The sequence below is a fragment of the Spea bombifrons genome, chromosome 4 (genome assembly GCF_027358695.1).
Source record: "Spea bombifrons isolate aSpeBom1 chromosome 4, aSpeBom1.2.pri, whole genome shotgun sequence".
NCBI lineage: Eukaryota > Metazoa > Chordata > Amphibia > Anura > Pelobatidae > Spea > Spea bombifrons.
The window spans coordinates 60300422-60328277 of NC_071090.1; the positions used below are offsets into that span (position 1 = coordinate 60300422).

At 37.1% G+C, this 27856-nt stretch overlaps 1 protein-coding gene across 1 annotated transcript in view; it reads left to right on the top strand.

The window, feature by feature from the left end:
* LOC128491378 (mucin-19-like) overlaps window positions 1–24175 on the top strand; it is a 130611-nt gene extending 106436 nt beyond the window's left edge. Inside the window, exons 66-81 of the mRNA XM_053463701.1 lie at window positions 491–642; window positions 1675–1813; window positions 2675–2779; window positions 2865–3062; window positions 3225–3464; window positions 4004–4160; window positions 4601–4726; window positions 5656–5800; window positions 7655–7686; window positions 14348–14368; window positions 14955–14975; window positions 18442–18462; window positions 20645–20665; window positions 22348–22368; window positions 23518–23538; window positions 24138–24175. Coding sequence (XP_053319676.1) covers window positions 491–642; window positions 1675–1813; window positions 2675–2779; window positions 2865–3062; window positions 3225–3464; window positions 4004–4160; window positions 4601–4726; window positions 5656–5800; window positions 7655–7686; window positions 14348–14368; window positions 14955–14975; window positions 18442–18462; window positions 20645–20665; window positions 22348–22368; window positions 23518–23538; window positions 24138–24175 — 1458 coding nt within the window. The remainder of the gene's footprint in view (window positions 1–490; window positions 643–1674; window positions 1814–2674; window positions 2780–2864; window positions 3063–3224; window positions 3465–4003; window positions 4161–4600; window positions 4727–5655; window positions 5801–7654; window positions 7687–14347; window positions 14369–14954; window positions 14976–18441; window positions 18463–20644; window positions 20666–22347; window positions 22369–23517; window positions 23539–24137) is intronic.
* Window positions 24176–27856: the final 3681 nt, after the last annotated feature.

Consider the following 27856-nt stretch of genomic DNA (forward strand, 5'->3'; position numbering starts at 1 on the left):
GAACAGCTAGGCAAGTTAATGTTATGATTTAATGATTAATATAGTATTCCCCAAGTCTGTGCAATGGGAGTTCACCATTTAAACCATAAAAACAAATAAACATAGCAGTCCTCCCATTGTTTCTGTTGTAAAGAAGACTTAAATCTTGATCTTTTCTTATAGCCAGGATATTCATATTTCCCTCCCATCTATGCATATTTATGTTGCCCCACTATGTTGACCCATATAACGTCTGTGGGTAGTTGCCCTGTAAATGCATAGTTTAAAAAATATTACTATCTATAATACCTTTTGAACAAACAAGGTCAAACTTGCCTGTTGTTTTAAACTTAGAATTTTGTTGTTTTTTACCATGGATATTTTTAAAACATAGTAGTGAAAGGAATGCAATGACACCTAATAATCACATTAACAATAGAAATTAAACATAGGGTAAAACACACAATACAATTATAATATATCTTTCATTATTGTTCTTGGGAAAAAACAGAAGGATGGAGATTGTAAACCTGGATGTTACTGCCCTATATCTATGGTTAGAAACTCCAAAGGAGATTGTGTACCGCCCACAGAATGTCCTTGTATTTTTGGAGGTGAAGAATATGAAAATGGAAGTTCAGTGATGATTTCCTGCAATCTGTGGTAAGTCCAAAATTGCTGTTATTATTATTTAATTAAATTGATGGAGTACTGTTTTTTTTCTATTATTATATGAGTAATTTGTTATACAATACTCAGGCGTGTTTTACTGCAAGAAAAAATAAAGAAGTGAGAAAATGTGACTTTTTGAATTAGCCCCCTAAGTGGTAACTTTGCACCCACAAAAAGCATCTACAATAACATCCATTTTATTTTGATTAATAAAAAAGGACTAATGTTTTTTTTTTGTTTTTTTTTGAGGTCTGTTAGGACGTTCAAAGGTTAAATCAACTGACCATAAATGAGTAAGGTTGCAAGCACTCACAAAACAACTTCACTAATATACAAGTTGTTGGTGTGTGCATAAAACTTAAAATTGTGCATGTTTCTGCAGAAACATGTAGGTTGAATTAGATCTCCATGTATCATATGAAACGTGCAAACTCAGTACCTTAACATCTTCTTTTCAGTAGGATGGGGTGAGTTTCCTCACGCTCATCGTACATACTTTGCCTGTTTAAAAGTAATCAAACACTTGAGGGGCATTTTGTGTACATGTGATGGCATGGTAAAGAAGGAGATAAGGGCCCTGCCCTTGAGATCATGCAGGCCCCTTATCTCCTTCTGGGGTTTTAGGGAGAAAGTGTGTGCTTTTAGCCCTGGACGGGCCATCTGGCACACCGAGCAAATGCCTTGTGGGCTGCTGGCCAACATTACTGTATATTCATCCCATCTGACACTCCAGCTGTGCAATCAAACAAAATGGAATGTGTGGCCTCTCATATCTAGTTGTCTGCTGCACTTAAAGTGCCAAGGCCGCCCTTTGTGCTTCTCAGCGTTTTCCATATGTTCTAGAAAAAAAATATCTTTTTATACCTTTTAATGCAATCTGGAAATATCTATAACAGACATGTTGTGCATTAGTAATATATATTTTTTAAATTGATGTAATAGAGGAACATAAGCAATTTAAGTTTTCATGGAAATGCTTGACCATTAACTTGTAAATAACCCATTTAACGTTATTTGGAACAGTGAATGCAACAGAGGAGTTTGGGCATGTACAGAACATGACTGTCAGTCTTCCTGCCACGTATATGGTGATGGGCATTTTCGAACATTTGATGGGAAGTGGTACAGCTATGATGGCCTCTGTCAGTATACAATTGTCGAAGTAAGTTTAAGCAAAAAAGTATAATTGTATTATTTTCTAGTCATAGTCAAGGATTAACTGGTTTACCTGATCTGTTTATTTGAAATATAAAGGAGCAGGATAAATATATACATAGAAACCAAATATAAATTGTCCCAAATATAAGCATTTTTCTAAAGATTTCTATAATTTGCAAATTTAAAAAATATGGTGCCTATTCCTTCTTTCTCTCTGCCTACATCCAATTACAGATCTTATGATCCCTTTTATTTCTGGACAATACATACTTCTCTCTTTCTTTTTCTTTATCCTGTGATAGTTAATTATTTTTTATTATTACTGTTTTATTACGGTTCCTGCCCCAAAAGGTTTTTCACACTCATCCAGACTGACTCTAAAACATTGATTCACATCATGCCATGTAATCACATTATGTACTATGACCAATATAGAACAAGGAGTTCACTAATGAATCATCACTAAGGAATCATCTAGGGGAGTATCATCCTCCTGGTGCTCATGTATTGACCTGCAGAGTCATTTTAGATTATTCAGATTATTAATCTCTCAATTACTTGAGCTGTCATGACTGTCCTGGAGGTTACTGGTGGCCATATCAGGTCTTGGTAGAAAATAATACCCAGTGTCCCTTGTCATATGAGTAGTTACTATTCAACCCTGTCAGCTATTAGAGCTCCTGGGAATATCTGGGGTGCCGAGCACAGCTCCACAAGGTATGGGGGAGGGGAATATTCCTCCTAGCAAGGTCTTTCTGCTGTACAAGAAAAGATGAGATCAGAAAGCAGCTAGTGATAAGTGCTACAGGATTCTTTAAATTAAAAAAAAAATAAAAAAAATTGTTTTTGTTTTTACCTGCTCTAGGATTTCTGTAACAGTGGTGATGGAACATTTAGAATTTTAGCACAAAGTGTCCCTTGCTGTGAAGATGGACTAACTTGTGCAAGGAAAATAGTCATTTCATTGCAGGTAAACATTTTGTTCTGCTTTTGGTATTTTAAATGTCTGTTAAATAAATAATTTACATTGATTACTGTTTCTTGTTGTTTTGCAGGGTGTTAATATAATTCTGCAGGATGGAAAAACAAAAACAGTAAATTCCGAAACAGTAGATTGTGCTGGCAACAAATTAACATCTAGTTTTTTTGTTAACACTGTTGGTTTGTATGTAATTGTCAGTATTTCAAATGGAGTTTCTGTAATTTGGGATGGAAATACAAGAATATCTGTTCTGCTTGATCCACATTGGAGTGTAAGTAAATAATAGCAATAGTATTTTTTGTGTTCTGCTAATATGCTTTATGTAATAGTTTTACCACTTAATTGCAGTTCAATGTGCTTAAACATTTAGAATTTCATTGTGAGTGACATGAGTGCTGATAAGATCTCTCCTGTTTGAAATTTTACAAAACAGGGAAAGGTTTGTGGCCTCTGTGGGAATAACAATGGGGACCTCAAGGATGATTTCAAAGCAAGGGATGGTTCTGTAGTTGTTGAAACATTGAAATTTGGAAACAGTTGGAAAGTTGATCCATTTTGCCTAGACACAGAGACACAAGTATATCCTTGTGATGCCAACGCCTATTGCAAATCATGGGCATTGAGAAAATGCCAGCTCATAAAAGAAGCTACTTTTAAAGATTGCCACCACAAGGTGAGTTACCATAAATAATACTTTGGCAAACATGACCCTGTTAATAGCCAACACAATCAAAGTCAAATGCCCTTCTTATATTGCTTTATTTAAAACATTAATTTATTATGCGTGCTCATAGTGAATATATATATATATATATATATATATATATATATATATATATATTCCCTTACATTATTTTCTGGGTTACTCTGTGTATGTAATGCAGTGATATATTTTAAATGAAATGCATATCTATAAGTACATACCCGGGGTCACATGATGATTTCACAGTAAAATGAACAGTTTTTATGAGGTGTTAAAACATGATGCAAATTAAGGACAAAGAAAGAATAACTAATCTGAATTTGTTATTACTGTAATAGTTCCCAATCAAGTCTCACAGGCATGGTTATCTCTCAGTTATGGTTATAAGTATATTTCCTAGTTACGAAATGTGTATTTCTTCTGCTGTGAGCATCACTAGTGGGTTGCAGCTGGTATCCTCTGGAAGGAAAGGGCCATGTAACAAACTCTTCACTAAATTATATTTTCAGGTTGACCCAGCTCCATACTATGAAGCTTGTTTACAAGAAGCCTGTGTGTGTGAAATGGAAGGGAAATATCTTGGGTTTTGTACAACTGTTGCAATGTATGCAGAAGCTTGCACAGCTGCTGGAGTATGTGTTCAGTGGCGGTCACCAGTTCTTTGCCGTGAGTGCCAATTTCACTGCTTCATCAAGGCATATGCGAATATTATCATTCAAATGTTTTTTTTTTTTATATATAAGGAACTGATATCATATGTAGAGTAAAACCAACATGGGTGTTATATCATTCTTACAATGTATGCACTAATTTATTGTCAGGCTACATTTATTATAAGGCATGATATTTTAATGCCTAAACATTTTTTTAAAAGCATTTCCAGATAAGACAGCATGAAAAACAGAAGAATCTGTGTTTAACTTTAAACACATTCAGTGTCAGACTTGCATGATGGTATGTCACTATAACTGTGTACCATGTGATAATTATTGTATCATTATATTTTCGACCATGAGTATAACCAGTTGAAAATATATTACTTTGCAATCATATATTATTACCTATATGAAGATTTGAGTGAATTCTTGAAATATTGTTCATTTCAGCTGTTTATTGTGACTATTATAATGCTCGAGGTGAAAATATTTGGCATTATGAAGCTTGTGGCTCTGCACAGAATAAAACGTGTAATAACCAAGCGATTGGACAGAGATTCTCATCTTTATTAGAAGGTAAGAATGTCCTCCAAACCAAAGTAAAAATAAAAAAGTGATATTGCTATTAGATGTAGTAACACTATTAGAATGGACAATTATGCAATTTGACCACTTGTAGCCTATCCACGAGCATACCTGACTGCAAGTGACTAAACCTCTTGTATGTGCCATCTGTGCTTATTCTAATCAAGGCCTTTATGGTACTGCAGTTAAATGTAACTTGACAAAATGTGTATAGGTAAAAGAATAGATGTATTTATGTTTGCATATAAATATATGAGCATAGAACAGGGCTAGACTAGGGCTTAAAATTAGCCCTGGCACTTTAAGGTCAGCAGCCCATTAAATGAAGCGGCTCTCTGTATTAAGCCAATGGGAGCTCCATAAAGATATTACCGATAAAGTTACATTGGAGCCTCCAGTGGCATACTAAGGGGGGTACTCATCAAGGGGGTGCCACACTGGTACATAGAGGGCCCAAGTCTACTGGAAATACCCTCTCCCTAAAAGTCTCCCTACCGTCTCCACAACTGCTTCCATGTCCCTGTCTCCTTTCCCGCAGTTATGCTTCCTCTTCTTGTTCTTCTGTCTTCTTTCTTCCCCCCCATGTCTTCTTTCTTTGCCCACTTGTCCGTGAACCAGGCCTACCAGAGCACTTCCACAAAAGGGTAGTGCCTCCAGGCATACCTTCCCCCTGAATGAAGGAAAGAGGGAAAGACTCTTCTCTTTTGCGGAATTACTCTTGGAGGTCAGAATAATGTAAAGAAATTCACAGAGAAAGAGAGGTGTAAAAACACTTCTCTCATATATAGGATCTGCCCCAGGTGTCAAATGTACCACTGGGAGGCACCATCAGATACCAAGAGCAGGAATATCCTAAAGTGTTTAATATACTGCACACTATGTTCCTTCCTAATATTGCAGCGTTTCCTACTTACATTCAGGTTGTTATGCAACGTGCCCTGACAGTGCACCATACTTGGATGAAAACACTATGAAATGTGTTAATCTTTCTGAATGCACCTGCTACAACAATGGTGATATACTTCCGGCTAATTCAGTTATCGTAGATGAATGTGGCAAATTCTGGTATGTATCATATTTCTTTTCATGTTTTAAGAGTAGAAGACTTTGTGTCATTGTCTTTGAATAAGCTCTGGTTTAATCTGTTTTTACATTCTTATTAACAGAATTTACATTTAAAATATCAAGCCTAAAAAATAATCAGTGCTCAAAACAATACCTAGAAACAGATATTTCAGATTATTAGGAGGGTTAATTACTATATTTTGGTCAGGTAGCTCCTATGAGTGCCCCCATATTATGTGATTTAAGTGGCCCTGACCCTTGGAAGAAGGGCCAAACACATCTGTCCCTCCTTCAGGCATTCTGGCCGAGAGGGAAGGGGCCACATATCTCTCTGGGGAGTGTGACCCCAGAAAAAAAGGTGTCCACTGTTGCCTTCTGGGCAACCTTTTTGGGTTGGGTGGAGGCACTGAAATAAAATAAAAAAATAAAAAACAATATATATGTGTTTGTGGTCCCTAGAGTTACACCACTAATTATAATGTTATTCTGGAGTACACATCTTTTCAGTTTTATTTTTACTTCTTGTGGTCTTCTACAGTGGAGCAAGGTACAAAGTAACTTCTGAGTTATAGAACTGGATATTCAACAATAAAACATGAAATCATGTGTATACCACTCTACTAAAGGGACACTCCAGTAATCATGCACGTTAATGCATGTAATAGCTGTGTGACCTTTATACAATTTCATGGTGTCCCCTTTTTGAATGCATGGGGAGATTCTGTAGAATCCCGCATATGCATTTGCACCTTACCATGCAGCCATTTTTCATACAGGAAATGTGTTGAGCCGAACACATTTCCATGCACTTACTACTGAAGTCCTCAATATCAAGTCCTCAATTCAGCAACGCATATAAAACATGGCCTCTTATGATCGCTGTCTCTGGTGGTGGTGCCCAGTACAAAGTAAAAGAATTTCCAGAGAAACTATTACGAACGCTGAGCTTCTACAGGTACTATAGCCGACCATGTAGGTCAAAGAAGCCCGGCTTACTAATAACTATGTGATCAGTAAAAATGTAAAAATAGTTTAAAAAAATATATTTGTTTTCAAAACTTGGAGCTGGATCTTTAAAATCCTGACATAGAAAGTGTTAAAACATCACAATTTGAAACACCCTGGGATGTCTAGTTTTTAAAATTGTATGGTCTGATAAGGGTAAATTTAATCTGCCGCCTTCATAGATGTCCCAAATAGGACATGGGCGCAGATGATAAAATTACAAGTTGAATTACAATATGTTGCTGAACACATATTGGGGTGTTGTTTGGCAGTGAGATATACCATGAGCTGTACATTTATACCCAAAGTACAATGTGTGTGAAAAAAACTTTAAAATAAATTACTACCACACATTTGACACAAGTTGGTGGTAGAATTAGTGCATTAACAATGTAAAATACCAAAAATACCACCATTGAAAGACCACTGTTTAATGTGGTAAATTGAATAAGCTAGCTTCAAAGATGTTCCAAACAGGACATAGGCGCAGGAAGATTTGCGGGTTTCTTGTTTTTAATTTTTCACCATATTATTATTTGTTTATATAGTAAGTTAGATGATATGATCAAAATAAATAAATAAAATTAAATATTTTGCGTGGGTACAGTAAATGAGAATGAAGAAAATGACAGCTAAAAACAAAAACTGCTGAAATGTTAAAACAGCTATTGGCATGAAGAGAAAAAACAAACAATCGTGTCATGAAGTGGTTAAAGAGCTAACAGTTCTTGAAAATGTATTCTGCTTTACTAGGGTTGACAAGGCCAGTAAACTGTCCCTTTTTGTATTTGTGTTTTTATGGGGGTTTTTTTATGTTAATCAGCATTTACCATTCTCTTCAATTTCTAGTCGCTGTATCTCTGGGAACGTGATTTGTTCTGGTAAGTATGTGTCTCTTTGTTAAATGTCTGCAACCTGTAAATCCTACAAACTAATATGAGGCCCCTTCAGGTGTTTGTGACTCATTTGACATTTAAAAATCAGCATCTGCCCTAAGTCTAACCAAGGAGAGCACTGCCACCCTCTGGACCTGCTGCCCTAGGTGTAGTGGGCGTAGCCCAGAATATATTGCTGCTTAGAAGTGAATTTGAAAATGATTGGCTATATAGTTATTAAGATGCAATCCCAATATTGCTGAAACAGCCTTATTTAAATTGTTATTAATAATACATTATCAATTTATAGAAACGATAAAATAAAAAATACAGTTAGATAGAGCCACATTTTACAGTTCTTACTAGATTTGCACAGTATAATCAAAGTAAGTACTTATATTATCAGTCAGCTGCACATAGTAATTATGACATACCTCATGTCATCTTAAGTCATCTTATTATATTTAAGGTGTTAAAAGTAGAAACATACTAAAATTATCAACTAGTTATTAGATAAACATAGCTAATTCACTCGAATATAAACTCACAATAGTTTATTTTTTAGATATGATTTACTAACAGAAATGACCACTGCAGAACCAAGTAAATTATTTTCTACACACCGTCACTGCATAATTTATTGCTGTCATTAATATCGAAAACATTGTTATAACTGGAAAGCAATGAGTCACAACTTAAAAAGACTAACTTGAAGCATATCTGTTGTGTTTAACCTATGCATCTAACTGTATTTACGTGTTACAATAAACAATATATATATATTACCTTTATATCATGGATAAGAGTATTTAAACATATTTTTCTCAAGATCTGCATGATTATCACTCCCTATATGTCATTTCAAAACTACTGTTAAACTGCTGATTGTTGTTAATTGCTTAAGACAGTGTTTTTCAGGGTCGGTTAGTAGAGAATGTTCTTTAGGACAGGAAATTAATTAGATAATCCTGGACATGCCACTCTGAGACAGAAATCAGTTTCGATGAGGAGGACATTTAAACTGTAGTTTATTTTAATTAATTTATTTATATGTGCAAAAAACGTTAAACAATTTTGTTTGGTATTTGGTTGATAAAAAAGCACCTATTCTGTAAAAATAGTTCAATGAAATAGTTTATAGAGTTACATGTCCCTATTTTTTATTCTTTGAAGGTTATCCTTTTCATCTTTTAGTGTAATTTCTAAATGTAATTTATATGTAGCATGCATAGTGGTGCATTCTGGCATAGGCCAACTAAGCCTAGGCCGGCCAGACCAGGAGGGAGACAGGACTGTGCCGAGTCAGCACAGCCTCCAGAGATCATTTCCGCCTGGCGGCGCAGGTAATTCAAAAACAGCAGACTGGAAGAAGCAACTGGCGGCCCTGGGTTAGGCCTAGGGCAATGTCCAAGCTAAATGCACCACTCCCTCCAGCGTTTTAGGTGTCCAAATCAAGACACCAGTGTTGGGGGTATGGCAAGAGGTGAAGGGTGTGGCCATCTGCCTGTACTACATGAAGAGCCACCTCACAGTGCTTAGTTCCAAAGTGTCACAACATGGCCAAAACATGTGTGAGCCACAATGCAAGTATTTGCTGCAGCAGTACTGTGTTGATTGATTTTACAGTTTCCTAGGCCAGCCAGGGCAGATCAAATGATCTATTCAAGCAGTCATTAATCCAAACTACCCAGAAAAGGCATTTTGGGACAGTGATGCAACTACATGGGAGAGCAGGACAGTACCCCAAATTTGGAACTATCCTTCTAAATCCAGGAATGGTGGGAGGTATGCTATACTATTCTTTGTGGGCCAAAGGTTATATTTTCCAGATATGTTCCCCTGCATAATTAGGGTTTTTGGAAACATAAACTAATCATACACCATAGAAATATGAAGTATGATAAAAAAAAATCTTACAGTTACAATTCACCAATAAGGTATTTCTTTCACTTCGACACTATTATTAGTATTCATTGAGTTTTGTATAATGGTAATTCTATACACCCAGAAAAATGTATTCTCTTTTTGTATTCATATTATAGTTATATAATATTCATATTAAATTCCTATATCTATTATTTAAGTGTAAAACAAAACTAGTAATGATTGTATATGGAAAGGCCTTTTTGCATTCGGATCAAATTTGTTGTCGCTCACCCTCATTCACTCTCTCATGCTCTTTCACTCTCATTTACTCTCTCCCACGCTCTCTCTGCATGTCTTCCTACCGTCTCTTCCGACCACTTTCGTGTCCCCGAGTTGCCTGGAAGTGCCATCATTTTGCGGACGTTCACCATATGTCATGTCCCGTCGTCCACAGAGAAGCAGATGAAGAACAGAGACTTTTTGGAGCAGGGGATGAAGAAAGTAGGACAAGAAAATGCAGGATAAGAATTGGAGCTATGTAGCATAGGGACACGGAAGTAGTCGGCAGAAAGAGTAAATGAGCATGTGAAAGCGTGAATGAGTAAGAGTGTGAATGAAACAACCAACAAAATTTAAACAAAAATGAAGTACTCCTAGTTTTCAGAGATTCATATAAATTGACAAAATTAGCGAATTTAGTTAAAATAGCAATTCGTACGAATATTCGTACATTATAAGTGTTTTATTGGCCAGCCTTCTGCTACATATACCACAGAAGGCAGTAATAGAAATATAGAAACATTTGATGACAGATAAGAACTATTCCTGATGTAAAAGGAAAAGTCTTAATCAGTCCTTGATTTTGTCTTGGATTCAGGATAAATCTAAGCCTCTATCGCTCCTGATGGGAAGTTGTAATATCTAAATATCTGATTCTCTGATTTTGGGGTATGACCTATAGTTCTATCATTTCACTTCTAACTTCCCTCCTGCACTTTGTTAATCCCTTTAAATATTTTTTTAAAAAATTATCTTCTTTCCTCCAAGCTATACAAATTGAGTTCTCTATCCTGATATTTTTTATACTGCAAACCATTCAGATTTTTGGTAGCCTTCTTCTGAACTCTCTTCAAAATGTAAATATCCTGCTCGAGATGGGGTCTCCAGGACTGTACCCAAAACTCTAGATGTGGTCTAACCAGAAAAAGTAGTAAAGTTTTCCACACAGAACGGACCCCTGTTGGTGTCTACTGTCAGGGACCGGATCCATACAGACGACTGTAATGACCCAGAGCGCCCAATGATGGTATTCAGGAGTTATTGCGCAGTAGTGGAGTTGGACAGGGCCTGATGCACCCTCCAGGGTGTTGAGCACCTAGGGTTGTGCGGCCACATACCAGGGCCCTGACATAGCAGCGGATGTTGTCCAGAACAAAACAAAGTGATATCCTGGATCAGGCACGAGACATAGCTCAACAGAAAAATGTGCAGGATGCTGCAGGTTGGGAGACGGGAAGCTAAGCAGAGAAACAGCAGAAACATAGCAAGCAAGGGGGACAGAACAAGGAACAGGGAGACCGAGCAAGAAACATAGCCAGACAAGACATACATGGTACAGCAAACAAAGGACAGGGAACAAGGCAAGGAACTTCAATGGTGTTGCTGAAATGCCTTGATCACAAGCATTCAGCCACATCGAACACTCACCCCAGGATGCGCTTTTACCACTCACAAGATGGCGGCCTTCCTGTAAACAAAAAATAACAAAGTTGGAAAATCTCCCCAGAGGGTCTCCAGACCCTCTAGAGAACGCTGGCTCCACTTGCAGGTTGAATATATATATATACCGTATTTTCTCGATTATAAGACGACCCCCCAAAATCTAAATATTAATTTAGGAAAAAAACAAAAAGCCTGAATATAAGACTACCCTATAGGAAAAAAAGTTTTACTAGTAAATATTAATTCATTCCAAAAGGAAGGATTAATTCCAAAGGAAGGAGGGGGGGCAGAGTTATGTGACAGCATATATATGAAAAAAGCTTAAAAAATGGTAACATTTAAAAATTATTATGCATCAGAGGAACCATCCAGTTCCAGCAAAATGTAAAAAAGTCCAAAAAGAATAAAATAAAAAATAAAGTTTATTAATATGAGCAAGTGCTAAAATTAGCACTGTATCTTCCCAAAAATCTTGACATGGAAAGAGTTAAAGTAAAAGCATTTCAAATACCCAAGAGGCGTGTAATTAAAAAAAAATATGAATGGTTTAAGGGGTGTGGCCGGGCTCAAAGATAGGGCAAAGACACAGACTGACCAAAATGGGGGGGGACGCACTTCCCAAATGTGGCCTTTTAGCCCCAAACACCAGACAAACCCATGCATGGGTGATATCACTGTACTCTGGAGATGTTGCTAAACACACATTGGGGTGTTGTTTAATAGTGATTTATATCAGGAGCTATAAATATATACCCAAAGTACAATTTGTATGAAAAAAATACAAAACATTACTACCACAAACTTTGGCAAAGGCTGGTGGTAGAGTTTTATGCATGGAAAGGGTTCAAATACTAGCATTTGAAATACCTTGGGGTGTCTAGTTTTCAAAAATATATGGTTTGATGGGGTAAATTGAATTAGCCGGCTTCAAAGATGGTCCTATTAGGACATGGGGGTAGTAGGACCAGATGTAAAAGTTCCAAGTAAAAACTTGTTTCTCATGCGCACTTCCTAAATGTGGTGTTTTACCTCCCAAACAACCTCAGGAGATGTTGCTGAACACATATTGGGTGTTGTTTGATAGTAACATATACCAGGAGCTGTAAATCTATACCTACAGCGCAATTTTAGTGATGAAAAATCACAAAATATTGGGCTTTCACGGCTACCCCGGCGTCTATCCTCTTACACCACAATACTATTCCATATAAATCCTATAAGGGATCCATTAAATTCCACTTGATTAACGCAGCCCTCACCACTCTTCCTAGATCCTGGAAGTCCGCCAGCCCCCCCTCTGTGTCTGCCTGGTTCCATCACATTGAATTTATTTACCATATGGAGATCCTCTCGGGCGCCGCCAAGCTTCGGTGGTTCCACTGGCGACCATATGTCTCCTCTCTTGACAAATGTCCGGACCTCCCCTTGGTTTGAGTCTTTGGATGTACTTGGCCTACACATCATAATTTCATTTTTTCGGTTTATGGCCACACATTGTTTGGCTTCACATATTATGTTCTGGTACCTAAGTCCTCCAGGCCTACAATTATGCGGTGAACCTGTCGGGTTTCCACCTTCTCCTTATGCTCCTCATCTCCTCTAGGTACTATAGTTATCAATGTTAACATCAAAAAGAATACTCTTCGTCGCATACATGTATTACGATGCACATATCTCTCCTTTAAGAATGCTCACCTATTGCGAAATACTTTGTCAAACTAAGACTTTTTGTTACAGTTCTACGGTTATGCAATCGTTAAATATGCGGTTCCTCTTGACACCATGTATCCTGCATGTCCCGATTGTACTTTATTTTTCATCATATTTTATTAGTTTTTTCTGGGAAATTAGATAATATGATCAAAAAAATGGTATCTGAAGAAAGCCCTTCTTGTCTAAAAAAAACAAACTTTTGTGGGTACACTAAATGAGTGAGGAGAAAATTACATCTAAACACGAGCACACCAAAAGTGTTAAAACAGCCTTGGTCCCAAAGGGTACAAAAGATAAAACACAGCCTGGTTCTTAAGGGGTTAATTATAAAATAAAATAGTAAATCACAGAATGACACTATATACATGTCTAGATGTCTTAAATAACCACAATTACGGAAAAACCCTCTGTATGACTGGCACTCACAAATGACAATATCCCACTACACTTAAAGCCCCCTTTCACACTACAAAATATTTTGTTTTCACAGGTTATCCAGGTGGTGTGACAGGTAAATTATTATACCATCTACATTAAAATATTGTTTAGTGAAATGCTAAAACTTTGAAATTACCATCTTAAATTATTTTTAATTATGTCACTTTTGTGTTCCATATTATAGGGGTATCTTCTAGAAGTCCAGGTTTGTAGCCTTACCTAATCTTTAATTATAAAACAAAAAGTAAATCATAGAATGATAATACACAAACTTCAACTGGAAGTACCTTAAATTACCACACTTATGGAAAACCCTCTGTATGACTGGCACTCACAAGGAAAATATCCCGCTACACTCAAAGCCCCTTTTGAGACCACAAAACATTTTTGGTTTTTATAGGTTATTCAGGTGGTGTGACAGCTGAATCATTATACTATCTATATTAAAATATTGTTAAGTGAAATGCTAAATATTTGAAATCACCATCGTTATATATTGTTTGTTGTGATGCAAATAAAAGTTTACAGAAATACCTTTAAGGCTTAAAATAAAATATTAAGGTGTCTCCTTTAAGTAAAAAGTTGAAAAAGTGGTGTTATGAACAGGGCACCCTCTTGTGTCTTGATATTGTTTGTAAACATTGGGGGTCAAATTAACATACCTTTCATTTTGGGAAATTATGTATTTTGTGTTTATGCATAGAACATAATTTGACCTCTGTATCTTTTTTTCATACAAAGCCCAAAACGCACCTTATCAAAATACAATAAAAGACTAGAAATCAGATAAAGATGCATTTTGTTTTATGCTATCTAAAGTATATATATTCCAAATTCTATACAAATTTCAAAGTTAAACTCCTCATGATTTTGGGCATATTAAAATGGATGACTATTATTTACTCTTGTTCTGTGTTTTCTTTTGCAGAAACACCATATGACAGTCCAGGTATGTTACCATGATGGCTAAAACTAAAACAACAGTTTTAGATAAATAATGATTTTTCATAGATCAAAATTAGACATTTAAATGTGAATTTCTTAATGTCTTAAAAACACATTTGTGACATACTAGACATATCATGATTATTCATAGCAGCTTGTATGATTGGCACTCACAAAAAGAAGAAATCCTATTAAAAAAAAAACACACAAGAAGAACAACATTAATAAAGTCTCTACATACAAATAAATATTAAATTTTATAGCCATAGACATTTTTCAAATGTATGTTGAGTTGGTTGAACCTTAGATCTAAACAATCTTAGTTTTTCATTGTACGTTGTTTTGGTAAAATAGTGAAACATATTGTCAGAATTTGTTTTTGACCTCCGGAATTGTTTTTCCTAACAGAGCCCAAAATACACCTTATCAAAATGTATTAAAAGACTGGAGGTCAAATAAAGATTAATTTTGCTTTATGCAACAATCAAAATTATATATATCAAAAATTCTATGCAATTTTCAAAACTACAATCCATATTAAAATGAATCACTGTTTATTATTTACTCTTCTTTTATGTTTCCTTTTGCAGAAACACCACATGGCGTAACAGGTATGTTAACACGATGGTTAAAACTAAAACAACAGTTTTTACCAAATAATGATCCTTCATAGACCAAAATTAGACATTTAAATGTGATTTTTTTAATAATATCTTAAAAACATTTATGTAACATATAGACATATCATGATTATTCATTGCAGCTTGTATGACTGGCACTCACAAAAGGAAGAAATGTCACTAAAAAAAAATGAGAAGAACAATACTATTAAAGTCTCTACATTAAGGCAAATATAACATTTTATAGAAGCAGCATTTTAGGGGTTAATCCCCATTTTGGACGGTGCATTGCTGCTGCTGGACTGTCTGGAAGCCCAAGGACCTTTACTGTGTCTCAAATGAGACATGGGCCCAGTTAACCGATCTGTCAAAATTCCAAGATTAAAAACTGAAATGTGCATGTTCCAGTTTTGACTCCTGTCCCTTACCATTGTGGGGCAGAGTGCTTGAGGTTCGGTCCACTCCTGCTCAAGACATGAAGCAGGCATTGTTACCATTATAGTACCTCCCCTAAATATATATCTATTGGTTGTTTTCGTTTGAATATCATGACCCAGGTACTCAACACCCATTGGTTAGAGGTCTTGGTGGGTAATTTAATTTAATTTCTGTTTTTGTTTCATCCAATGACATTGTTTTACTACTCATAAAGAGACCTGGTTTTCTGTAATCCTTAAGGTGTATTAAAATGGATGTACTGTACTATACTCTTATATACTATACTATATACTAACATACTAAATATATATATATATTGCTATGGAAAATTATATATATATATATAATTTTTCAGAGCAGCTTGTATGATTTGTACTCACAAACAAAAATGAGAAAAACAACACTATTAAAGTCACTATTACATTCCAAAGTAATTTTGTTTTTATACATGTTGTAACAGGTAAATCATTGTAAATTCCATAAATATCAAAATATTACTTTACCAATCAACTTTTTAAATGTATGTTGAGTTGGTGGAACCCTAGATCTAAACAATCTTAATTTTTCAGTGTACTTTTTTTGTTAAAATAGTGAAAAATGTTGTAAGAATTATTTTAGGTCTATTTGTTAAAAATGCTTCAGTTGCCCCAAATTGGTTAATAGTACAACAAACCATGAAACTAAACATCAGAATGATTTTTCATTCAAATCTTTAACAAAATGTGTTCTCCAAGATTCAGGTATTTTGCCAGAATTAACATAAAAAGTTCCAGATATCAAAACCTTCCAAATTTTTTTTGGGGGTGGGGGTGCAAATACTTTGAATCAGATATAGATTAGTATTGTTTTAAGAAACGGTCTTGTATGATCATAAATTAAATTACATACAAATTTAAATGTTCTCAAAGCTTTGATCTCATGAACATGTGAAAAGATGACTATATTTATTAATTATATCACTTTTATGTTCCATATTATAGGGGCATCTTCTAGAAGTCCAGGTTTGTAGCCTTACCTAATCTTTACTTATAAAATACAATAGTAAATCATAGAATGATAATACACAAACTTCAAAGGGAAATGCCTTAAATTACCAGACTTATGGAAAACCCTCTGTATGACTGGCACTCACAAGGAAAATATCCGACTACATTCAAAGCCCCCTTTAAGACCACAAAACATGTTGGTTTTTAAAGGTTATCCAGGTGGTATGACAGCTGAATCATTATACTATCTATATCAGGGGCCAAATGCATCCCGTCTGACCTCGAAGTGCGTTCCCACTTAAGATCTGCAGCCAGGGCAACTGGGATCACAAGGGCCCTGCTGCTTATCTGTGGGAGGATCTTTTGTACTGAACAGGGGAAATGGAACCCAGCAGAGTCACGTGAATTTACATCACATAACTCTGCTCCATTCCTGCTTTCTCTGTGCAGTACAAGAGAAGTTGCTCGCACAGAATGCGAACAACACAGAGGGAAGCCACGACCCTTGCGGAAGTCTGTGAGCGGCACCTAGAGAGCTGCAGTGCAGGTAAGGGGGTGGGGGAGAGTGTATGAATGAGTATGCGCGATTGAGGGAATTAATCTGTGAATGAATGAGTATATGAATCGGTGTGTGTGTGATAGCATGGATGAGTAAGTGGGGGGCATGGCACAGGGTGGCTGTAAGTGATGTGCAGACCCCATACTGCTGGCAGCATCAATACACAAGGGGAGCAGCTAGCCAGGTTTCAGTATGTATTGGCTGACTTGGCATGATAGGAGTGTGATTGCTAACAGCAATCACACTCCTATCATGCCCAGGTTCCAGCACTTACTGGTTGCCTGCGCATGATAGGCGTGTGATTGCTAACATTAATCACACTCCTATCATGCACAGGCAACCAGTAAATAAAGTTTACATAAATAATTTTAAAGCTTAACCCCTTCAATCCTAGGGGTTTTTGGTACCTCAAAGCCCAGAGCAATCTTGCCATTTTTGCGGTATGTCGGTTCAGCGATTATTCTTCTTTCCTGCAAATAGTGTACCCATGAAAACTATATATTGTTTTTTTCAAGGAGACATAAAGCTTTCTTTTGATACCATAGGTAGATGATTAGCGGAAAATTTAGGACGAGAAATTTAGTAAAAACTAGAGAAAATTAGAAAAAAAACCTAATTTTTTTATATATTTTCCTCTGAATCCTCACAAAATAGGTAAAGTAATGGAAAATCCCCTCCAACTTTATCAATTCACATGTCCTGATTTCAGAAATACCTAATTTATATAGATTTTCCATACTTTCCCAGCACTTGTAGGGAAAATACTATAAGGTGTACATTATTCGTAGAATATTTATGCTTATGGCTTAATGGGTTTGGGGGACAAGAGGTTTATACTTTTTAGATGTTTTGTTTAGGGATTTATTTTATTTTTTTTAAAATCAGTTTTTATCAGTGCAGTATGGTTAGAGGTCCTCTTAGGGACCTCTTGAACATGTTATTAATGCCAGTGATGTCACAATGACAGCACTTGGCTCACTTTATTGTTTTTTTTTAATTATTATTTATTGTATTATTATAGTGACTTTTTTATTTGCGGATTCATTTTTCAGCATGGAAGAAGAGTGAGAAACATGGTTTCTCACTCTCCTCCCTGCGATCCCCCCCTGCACCAATCACAGACACTGTGTTCTCTATGCAAGGAGGGCAGGACGTACTGGTACGTCCATAGGGGACTCTTGAGATGCATTTTTTGGACGTACGGGTATGTCCATAGGGGACTGAAGGGGGTAAAATAATATATTAAGGTGTCTCCTTTAAGTAAAAAGTTGAAAATGTGGTGTTATAAACAAAGCCCAAAACACACCTTATCAAAATACAATAAAAGACTAGAAATCAGATAAAGATACATTTTGTTTTATGCTATCTAAAGTATATTCTATACAAATTTCAAAACTAGAATCCTCATGATCTTGGGCATATTAAAATGGATGACTGATTATTATTTACTCTTGTTCTGTGTTTTCTTTTGCAGAAACACCATATGACAGTCCAGGTATGTTACCATGATGGCTAAAACTAAAACAACAGTTTTAGATAAATAATGATTCTTCACAGATCAAAATTAGACATTTAAATGTGAATTTCCTAATGATATCTTAAAAACATGCATGTAACATACCAGATATATCATGATTTTTCATAGCAGCTTGTATGACTGGCACTCACAAAAGGAAGAAATGTCACAAAAAAACCCATGAGAAGAACAATACTAATAAAGTCTCTACATTGGGGTAAATATAACATTTCATAGCCGCAGCATTTTAGGGGTTAATCCCCGTTTTGGAAGGTGCTGGTCTGCCCGGAAGCCCAGGGAACTTTACTGTGTCTCAAATGAGACATGGGCCCAGTTAAGTGATCTGTCAAAATTCCAAGTTTAAAAACTAAAATGCGCATGTTCCAGTTTTGACTCCACAGGGGTCTGAGAAACATTACATTACTGAACACAAATCCCTCAGAAAAATAAACATGGTAAAACTGCAAAGTGGATGAGAATTTTTTTTTCTTTTTTTGTTAGACTAAATTTGTAAGGTGCTGGTGCAGAATCAGTTGCATTGGAGAGGCCAATATACCCCTAACTAGATTTCCTGAGCTGTCTTTTTTTTTAAAATATACACCGTTATAAGATGACCCTGATTATAAGAGACCCCTCAAAAATTTGAATATTAATTTAGGAAAAAAGAAAAAGCCTGAATATAAGACAACCCTATAGGAAACATGTTTTTACTAGTAAATATTAATTCACAGGTAAACTATTTTTTCATATTTAATAAAAACTATGAAAAAAGTTTTTTTGTTTTTATTTCCTTTTATTTGCCACGCTGCCCAAGTTATGCACATCTTCCCCCAGATATCCCTTATATGCCACTCTGCCTCCCTAATAAGCCACTCTGCCCCAGATATGCCTTTTAACCCCCTATTTGCCATTCTGCCCCCCCAGAAATGCCTTATACCCCTATGTGCCACTCTGCCTCCCTAATAAGCCACTCTGCCCCCAGATATGCCTTATACCCCCTATATGCCAACCTGTCTCCCTGATATGCCTTTTATGAAAACCATTAAACCCCCCATGCCACTCTTAATCCCCCCCGACTTACCAGTGCTTCCCTTTACTTGTTGTGACCAGTGTTTCAGACTCCCTGGTGTCTAGTGGGGCAGCCTGTACGATGCAGACCTCCGCTTCTGCTGGCCAGTACTTCCACCGGGGCTTCTATAACTGAGCGCCAGCATCACATGACCTTCCGGTGCACCACCATAGAGCATTTGAAAAAAAAACCCTTGTCTTATAATCGAGCAAATACAGTAACTATAGGGGGTTAAAATTAAATATAGGGCCTCTAAGGTGTCTCAAACTGATCTTTCCAAATTTCATGTTTGAAAACCATGTTTGTTCCAAATTTTAACCCAGAAGAGATATGCCCTACCCATACATATGGTGTATACCTGTACTCGGCGGATGTTTCTGCAAACAAATCACAAGTTTTTTCATTAATTTTCCAGGATACAATGGGTTTGTTAGAAATAAAATGTACTGCAATTTTTAAGACAGACTGGCGCTTAAATAGTTTAATAAAAAGAGTTTAAATGCCCCTAGTAAAATACCTTGGGATGTCAACTTTCAAAAAATATATACTTTTGTTTAGCATGTTTTCTTTTTCTGGGCACTATTGGGGTACAACTCCCAGCATAACCCATTTAAAAAAAAAACTTGTTTAGAAACAGTGATGCGCATCATTGATACTTAACCGTGTAAGTGCCAAAATAAATACAAATACCAGACATATGTGGTGTTTCCAAAACCAGGACAAATACCTAAAAACACTTTTGGAATTTTTTTCCCCCATTTGCACTGGTTATAGTTTTTATAGGTGAAACCATGACATTTTTTAAATTTTTCCCTAATTTTCCCCACACTTTTATTATCATACTAAATGATGGTTTATATAGATATAATTATCATTTCAAAAGAAAGCACTACTTATGCTGAAATAAAACAATATATGTGTGTGGGTGCACTAAGTGAGTTACTGGGCAATCAGAGTTGAATAAAGGTATAGCAAAAACACAAAAACTGCTCTGGTCATTTAGTGCAAACATGGTAACATATAACCTCATTCCTTAAGGAGTTAAAGTGGCTGACTTTATTATTTATTCTTGCTTTGTGTCTCCTTTTGCAGAAACACCATATGGAGGTCCAGGTATGTTACCATGATGATTAAATCTAAAACAGCAGTTATGAAAAAAATAATGATTCTCCATAGATCAAAATTAAACATTTAATTTATTTTATTTATTTCCTGCATTGGTAACTTGTTAAACCAAGATACCATTGTGCCCTTTCCCCAGATATGCAAATCTTTTTCTCTACCACCATCTGAATTATTCTCTTTTTTGAGGATTAAAAATCTTATTAATCAGGTGGGAATCGATAGGAATCCGGAAGTAGAACATTGGCTAACAACTCACAAAAAAAAGAAACAAATCTCAAGTTCAACTAAACTTTTATTAATTATGCAAAAAGATGAGAAAGATCCACCAATCCTGAAGTGGGAAAGTGAGCTAGGTTTCGAGTTTTCCTTGGATCAATGGCGTCAGGCCTTGGTTCTCATAAGAAAGCACGTTCACTCAATAAATTTAATAGAGATTTATATTAAGATAATTTATAGATGGTATCTGGTTCCAACTAGACTCAATAAAATCAGTAGTACACATTCAAACAGATGTTGGCGATGTCTCTCCCACATGGGCACATTTGCCCATATCTGGTGGGAGTGCCCGCAACTACTAAACTTGAGATATAACCTCTTGCAACTACTTGGCTCACTTCTCCACTTTCAGGACCAACTAGACCCACAGATGTTTCTTTTCCATTTGGGACTTGAGAAATACCATTTAAATCATAGAATTTTAATTATCCATGTACTTATGGCCGCAAAAATATGCATTGCTAGAAACTGGAGACAGGCAGGCCTATTTGACTGGGGATCAGTTATTAATCAAACTAATCATCAGTATTTAATGGAAAGAGGATACTATATTAAAATCAACAAGCTTTCTAAATTCGATAATATCTGGCTACCCTGGAAACACTTTCGAGACACTGATCCAGAAAATATTTTGAAATTCTCTACCTGAGGTTTAATTTTTTTACTTCCCTTGCTTTTTTTTTTTTTTTTTTTTTTTTTTTCCTTTTTTTCCCCTGGGCGGACGTTACACTATACTGCACTATGAACTACTTTATGATTAATAGCTAGCTCCTAGATGCTTCTCATTGTCTCCCATGTATGACTGCCTGTTGGATGAATGTTATGGGTGGTGTTGTGATTGGCAATTACTTGCCACAGTTACAGCTTATATTAGATAATATGCTGTAATTTATTCTCTGGTTTTTTTTTTCTTTTATTCGGTTCGGGTAGCAGTCTACTGTTTTCTGTTTATAAAATTCTTAAATAATCATATATCTTACGGTAGAACGGAACATAATAATGAATGGACGCATTGTTCGTTTTGAATAAGTGTTTAATTGCTTATAATTCCATTCAAGAATTTATTTTTTTTTTTCCCTTTTTTTTTTTTTTTTTTTTTGTTTTTGACATTGTAATACCCTACCGATGTATTCTAAATCTGAGAACATAAAGTATAAAATATTTAAATAAAATAAAAAAAAAAAAAAAAAAAAAAAAAAAAAATTAAACATTTAACTGTGAATTTCTGAACGTTTTTTTTTTTATATATGTTACATGCTATAAATATACATGATGATTTATACCAACTTGTATGATTGACACTCACAAAAGGAAGAAATCCCACTAAAAAAACCATGTGAAGATCAACACTATTAAAGTCTCTATTACATTCCAAAATATGTTTGTTTTTATAGGATATACGGGTGTTGTGACAGGTAAGCATTTTAACTTCTATATATCAATATTTTGAGATGGATATTATATTTTATAGCCATGAAAGTTTTTCTGTTGTATGTTGAGTTGTTAGAACCCAGAATCTAAACAATACATAATTTTTCAGTGTACTTTAAGTGAAAAATATTGTCAGAGTTATTTTAGGTCTATTTTGTCACATTGGTCAATAATAAAACAAACCATAAAATTAACCATCATAATGATTTTTCATGCTAGTATTTAACACAATGCATAAATATGTTCTTCAATATTCAGATTAAAATGTTAAGGTATTTTTGAAGAAAAACTGTAAATCAGATATAGTTATAAATTGTAGTTTTGTTTAAAAAACTTCTGTAGTTATAACACAAATTATATACACATTTTAATGTTCTCAAAACTTTGCTCTCATGAACATGAAAAAATGTGGCTTTATTAATTACGTCACTTTTGTGTTCTATATTACAGAGTCATCTTCTAGAAGCCCATGTTTGTAGCCTTACCTAATCTATAATTATAAAACAAAATAGTAAATAATAGAATGATACTGTATAAATGTCTAGATGTCTTAAATTACCTCAGTTACAGAAAACCCTCTGTATGATTGGGTTTCCCAAATCCCACTACACCCAAAGCCCCCTTTCTAACTATAAAACATTTTGTTTTCATAGGTTATCCAGGTGGTGTGACTGTTAAATTATTTTACCATCTATATTAAAATGTTGTTTAGTTAAATGCTAAAGCTTTGACATTACCATCTTAGTATTTTATTTGCTGTAATGGAAAAAAAAAGTTTACAGAAATATTTTTCAGGTTTTATATAAAAAAATTAAGTTGTCTTCTTTAAGTATTTTAATTCTTAAACATTTAAATGTTTCCCAATGATATCTTAAAAACATATATGTAACATACTAGACATATCAAGATTTTCCATAGCATAGTTTTGCCTAATAGAGAACAAAACACATTTTATCAAAATGCGTTAAATGACCAGAGGTCAAATAAAGGTGCATTTTTTATGCATCTATGTAAATTTTATATACATATTGAAATTAGTATACAACATTTAAAACTAGGATCCTTATGATTATAGGCATTATAAAATGGACAACTCTTTATTATTTACTCTTGTTTTGTGTTTCCTTTTGCAGAAACAACATATGGCGGTCCAAGTATGTTATCACAATAGTTAAAACTAAAACAACACTTTTAGACAAATAGTGATTCTTCATAGACCAAAATTGAACATTTAAATGTGAGTTTCTGAATGATATCTTAAAAAGTTGTATGTAACATACTAGACATATGGTTATTCATAGCAGCTTGTATGATTGACACTCACAAAAAGAAGAAATTCCACTAAAAGAAAACACGAGAAGAACAACATTAATAAAATCTCTACATTTAAACAAATATTACATTTTATAGCCATAGACATTTTTCAAATGTATGTTGACTTGGTTGAACCCTTGATCTAAACAGTCTTAATTTTCCAGTGTACTTTATTTTGGTAAAATTGTGAAACATATTGTGAGAATTTGTTTTAGACTTCTGTAATGGTTTTGCCTAATAGAGAACAAAATACATTTTATCAAAATGCGTTAAATGACTAGAGGTCAAATAAAGATGCATTTTTTTATGCAACTATTTAAATTTTATATGCGCATTGAAATTGGTATATAATATTGAAAACTAGAATCCTTATGATCATAGGCATTTTAAAATGGACGTCTCTTTATTATTTACTCTTGTTTTGTGTTTCCTTTTGCAGAAACAACATATGGCGGTCCAAGTATGTTACCACAATAGTTAAAACGAAAACAACAATTTTAGACAAATAGTGATTCTTCATAGACCAAAATTAGACATTTAAATGTGAATTTCTTAATGATATCTTAAAAAAGTAATATATACAATGTGGGTGTAGCTGGGGGCAATACACAAGGGTGACCACATCGGCCATGCTTTCCAGGACACATACGTTTTACATATTGCTGACCAGCCCAGGTAAAATGCTGCCCTGTAGTATGGAGGATGTAAGGACCCATGGAAGGGAACCAACTAGTCACATATACATCCCCCATACTGCAGGGCAGTATTTTATCTGGGCTGGTCAGCGATATAAAAACCCTTGTGTATTGCTACCCCATTGTATATTTATCCCACCACCCAGCCCCCCTTTAGTACTGATTTATGTGATACCCCCAGAAAGCACCCACTTGTGAATTACATAAATCAATACTAAAGTAAGGGGCAGGCTGGGGGCATAAATACACATAGTGCTGATTCGGGGCGATACACTGTTACACTGGCCTGTCCTGGCGTGTGTGTTTGGGTGTCGGTGTGGCAGAGCTTGTCCTGGTGTGTGTGTTTGGGTGTCGGTGTGCCAGAGCCTGTCCTGGTGTGTGTGTCTGGATCTGGCAGAGCCTGTCTTGGCGTGTGTTTGGGTGTTGGTGTGGCAGAGCCTGTCCTGGTGTGTGTATTTTGTCATCTGTTTCCTGGCACTTTACTTACTGTAGGAATAAATTGAATTATTTCATTTTTACATATCTAGGGATAAAACACCCTCTTGAATTTGTAGTTACTTCAGAGGACAAAGCTTTCTAGGCCCATAAATCAGTGAGAGGAAAAGTAAAGGTTTTGTGTTATTTACTCTATTTCAATCTGCATATCTTATTGAAAAGGATTAGTGGCACTAAATTGTGGAAGTATTTTTTTATCTCATGGACAAAATGTGAGAAATAAGGTATATTATATCATACAATCACTTCATAAACATATACCAAATAAAAAAATAATGAAATCTGAGGCCGTTTTTAAAATTTGCAAATGGTAAAACACTGTTTGATAAGCATATTTTCTTCAAACTATATATGCAGAAAATATGCTTATCAATGTCACGACACAGCGTAGGATGGAGACACCGAAGTTAGGTAGGACAGGTAAGGAATAGTCCAGAGAGCCAAAGTCAGGATACTGGACAGCAGGAGCGTAGTGGGATAAGCCGAGGTCAGGATACTGGAGAGCAGTAGTGTCGTGGGATAGCTGAGGTCGATAACAGGAAAACATCTGGAACGCGTACTGGGATAGGCACTACCGAGATAGGCATGACCATCAGAAGGCAATGACCAGATATTGGAGACTCCCTTGTTGCCTGCAACAGTCCAGGATAGCTGTCACGCGCGCCGCCGCGGCACTTACCTCGGGTTCTCGCGGCGGCTCTCTCCGTCCGGTCGATGACACCGTGCGGTCACGTCGGGGACGCAGTTCCGCCTCCGCCGCGACCCGATGTCAACTGAGCGTCACACGCGCCACCGCGGCATGCGCCTCAGGCGATCGTGGCGGCGCGCCCGTCACTGCCACCGGCGCCGTACGAGCCGTCGGCAGGGTAGTCCAACCTCCGCTCCCTCGCTCGGGCTTGTGCCTGCACACCGAGGACGTGCAGGCACATCACAGACAAATATCGCCGTGACCACGGATCGGAAGTCTGCCGCGGCCGCGATGACGTCACACAGCGCACGCCGCGCACGCCACACACGCAACGCACGCCACGCCGCGGCCTATCTGTGAGTACCTTCTCCTATTTAAACGCCGTTTGTATTCCTCTTCTTTACCCGTTCAAAGTGTTTTGCTTTTTGGGTGTGCTGTTCTGTGATATATATCTCTATTGCCTTGTGTACCGACCTTTGCCTGTTTTTTGACTACGACTTTGCGCTGCCTGCCTCGACCTCGGACCTGTTTATACCGTTTACGCTTCTGATCTGCCTGCCTCGACCTCGGATACGTTTTTGACCTCGCTGTTTGCTGTTGCCCGTTGATCGGACTGTTTACTGGACCGTGCCTCATCCATATATCTGCATAGTTGGGTCCTCCTTCGCTCCCTAACCCCGTGACAATAGCTTTAGGAATAAGCCCGGAAGTATCCCCGGCGGAAGTCTCCGAGGCAGAGGACCTAGTAGAAAAACGGTTGCAAACCAGTGGCTTCAACAGAGAGACATGAAAAACTCGAGGAGTCCTTGGCAGAGAAAGTTCATAGGCTACAGGATTCACGCGGCAGATAATAGAAAAAGGGCCGATGAAACGTGGCGTCAGCTTCATGCTGGGCACTCTGAGTCGCAGGTATCTGGTAGACAACCATACTATGTCCCCAGGAGAATAAGCAGGAGTACCAGAACGTCTCATGTTGGCCTGGAGTTCCTGTCGCCCAGCAGCCAGCTCCAAGGCCATCCGCACCGAAGCCCAGGTGGACTGGATAATAGCCAGCCTCTCCTCCAGTGCTGGGTCAGGAGAATTCGGAAATGCTCCAGGGAAGGGTTGCGGATGAAGACCGTAAACACAGTAGAAGGCGGACACTCCCGTAGATTCCTGCAAAGCATTGTTACGGGCACACTCCGCTAAGGGTAACAAGTCAACCCAATCGTCCTGATGGTGGTTGATAAAGATGCTCAGGTATTGTTCGAGATGTTGGTTAGCCCTCTCTGCTGCACCGTTAGACTGTGGGTGATACGCTGAAGAGAATGCCAGGGTGCCCCCAATGCTCTCGTAAATTCGCACCAAAGACGTGCAACGAATTGAGTACCACGGTCCGGGACAATCTCGGTGGGGACTCCATGAAGATGGACAATCTCACGTAGGAATATGTCAGCCAGTGCAGAAGCCGTGGGAAGTCTCCTCAGGGGTATCATGTGGGCCATCTTTGAGAAACGATCAATGATCATCAGGATTACAGTATATCCCTTGGAGTTAGGTAAGTCAACAATAAAGTCCAAGGCAATGTGAGCCCAGGGCATCGAAGGACGAGGCAATGAATGAAGCAACCCAGCGGGGTGTATCCTGGAAGACTTGTTGGCAGCGCACTTGACACAGGAGTGAACGAACAGGGCAGTATCCTTAGCCCATTCCGGCCACCAAAAAGTCCTGGACACGAGATCCTTGGTGCGCGCTAACCCCGGGTGTCCCGCTGTTCTGGAGCCATGAGACAGACGAAGAACACGGGTTCGAAGGTGCGCAGGAACAAATAGCTTACCAGCCGGTAGGGAGGCTGGCGCTCGGGACTGTAATCCAGAGATGCGGTCCATTAAGGAAGTACGGCAGCGGAGATGCAGAGCAGCGAGGACCTTAGCAGCCGGTACAATGGGCTCAGGCGGACGGCACTCCTCCTCCGGGAACGCATGCATACGGGAGAGGGCATCCGCCTTGACATTCATGGAACAAGGACGATAAGTCAAAACAAAAGGAAATCGGGAGAGAAATAAGGCCCATCTGGCCTGTCGAGAAGATGGCGCCACTCCTCCAGCGCGAGGATGACAGCCAGAAGTTCCTTATTCCCGATATCATAGTTTCTCTCCGCCGGGGAGAATCTCCTGGAGAAGTAACCGCATGGATGGAGTGGACCACTGTAGGAGGCCCTTTGCAAAAGAACTGCACCAACCCCGGATTCGGATGCGTCGACCTCTAGAACAAACGGTAGTTGAGGATCCGGATGAGGTA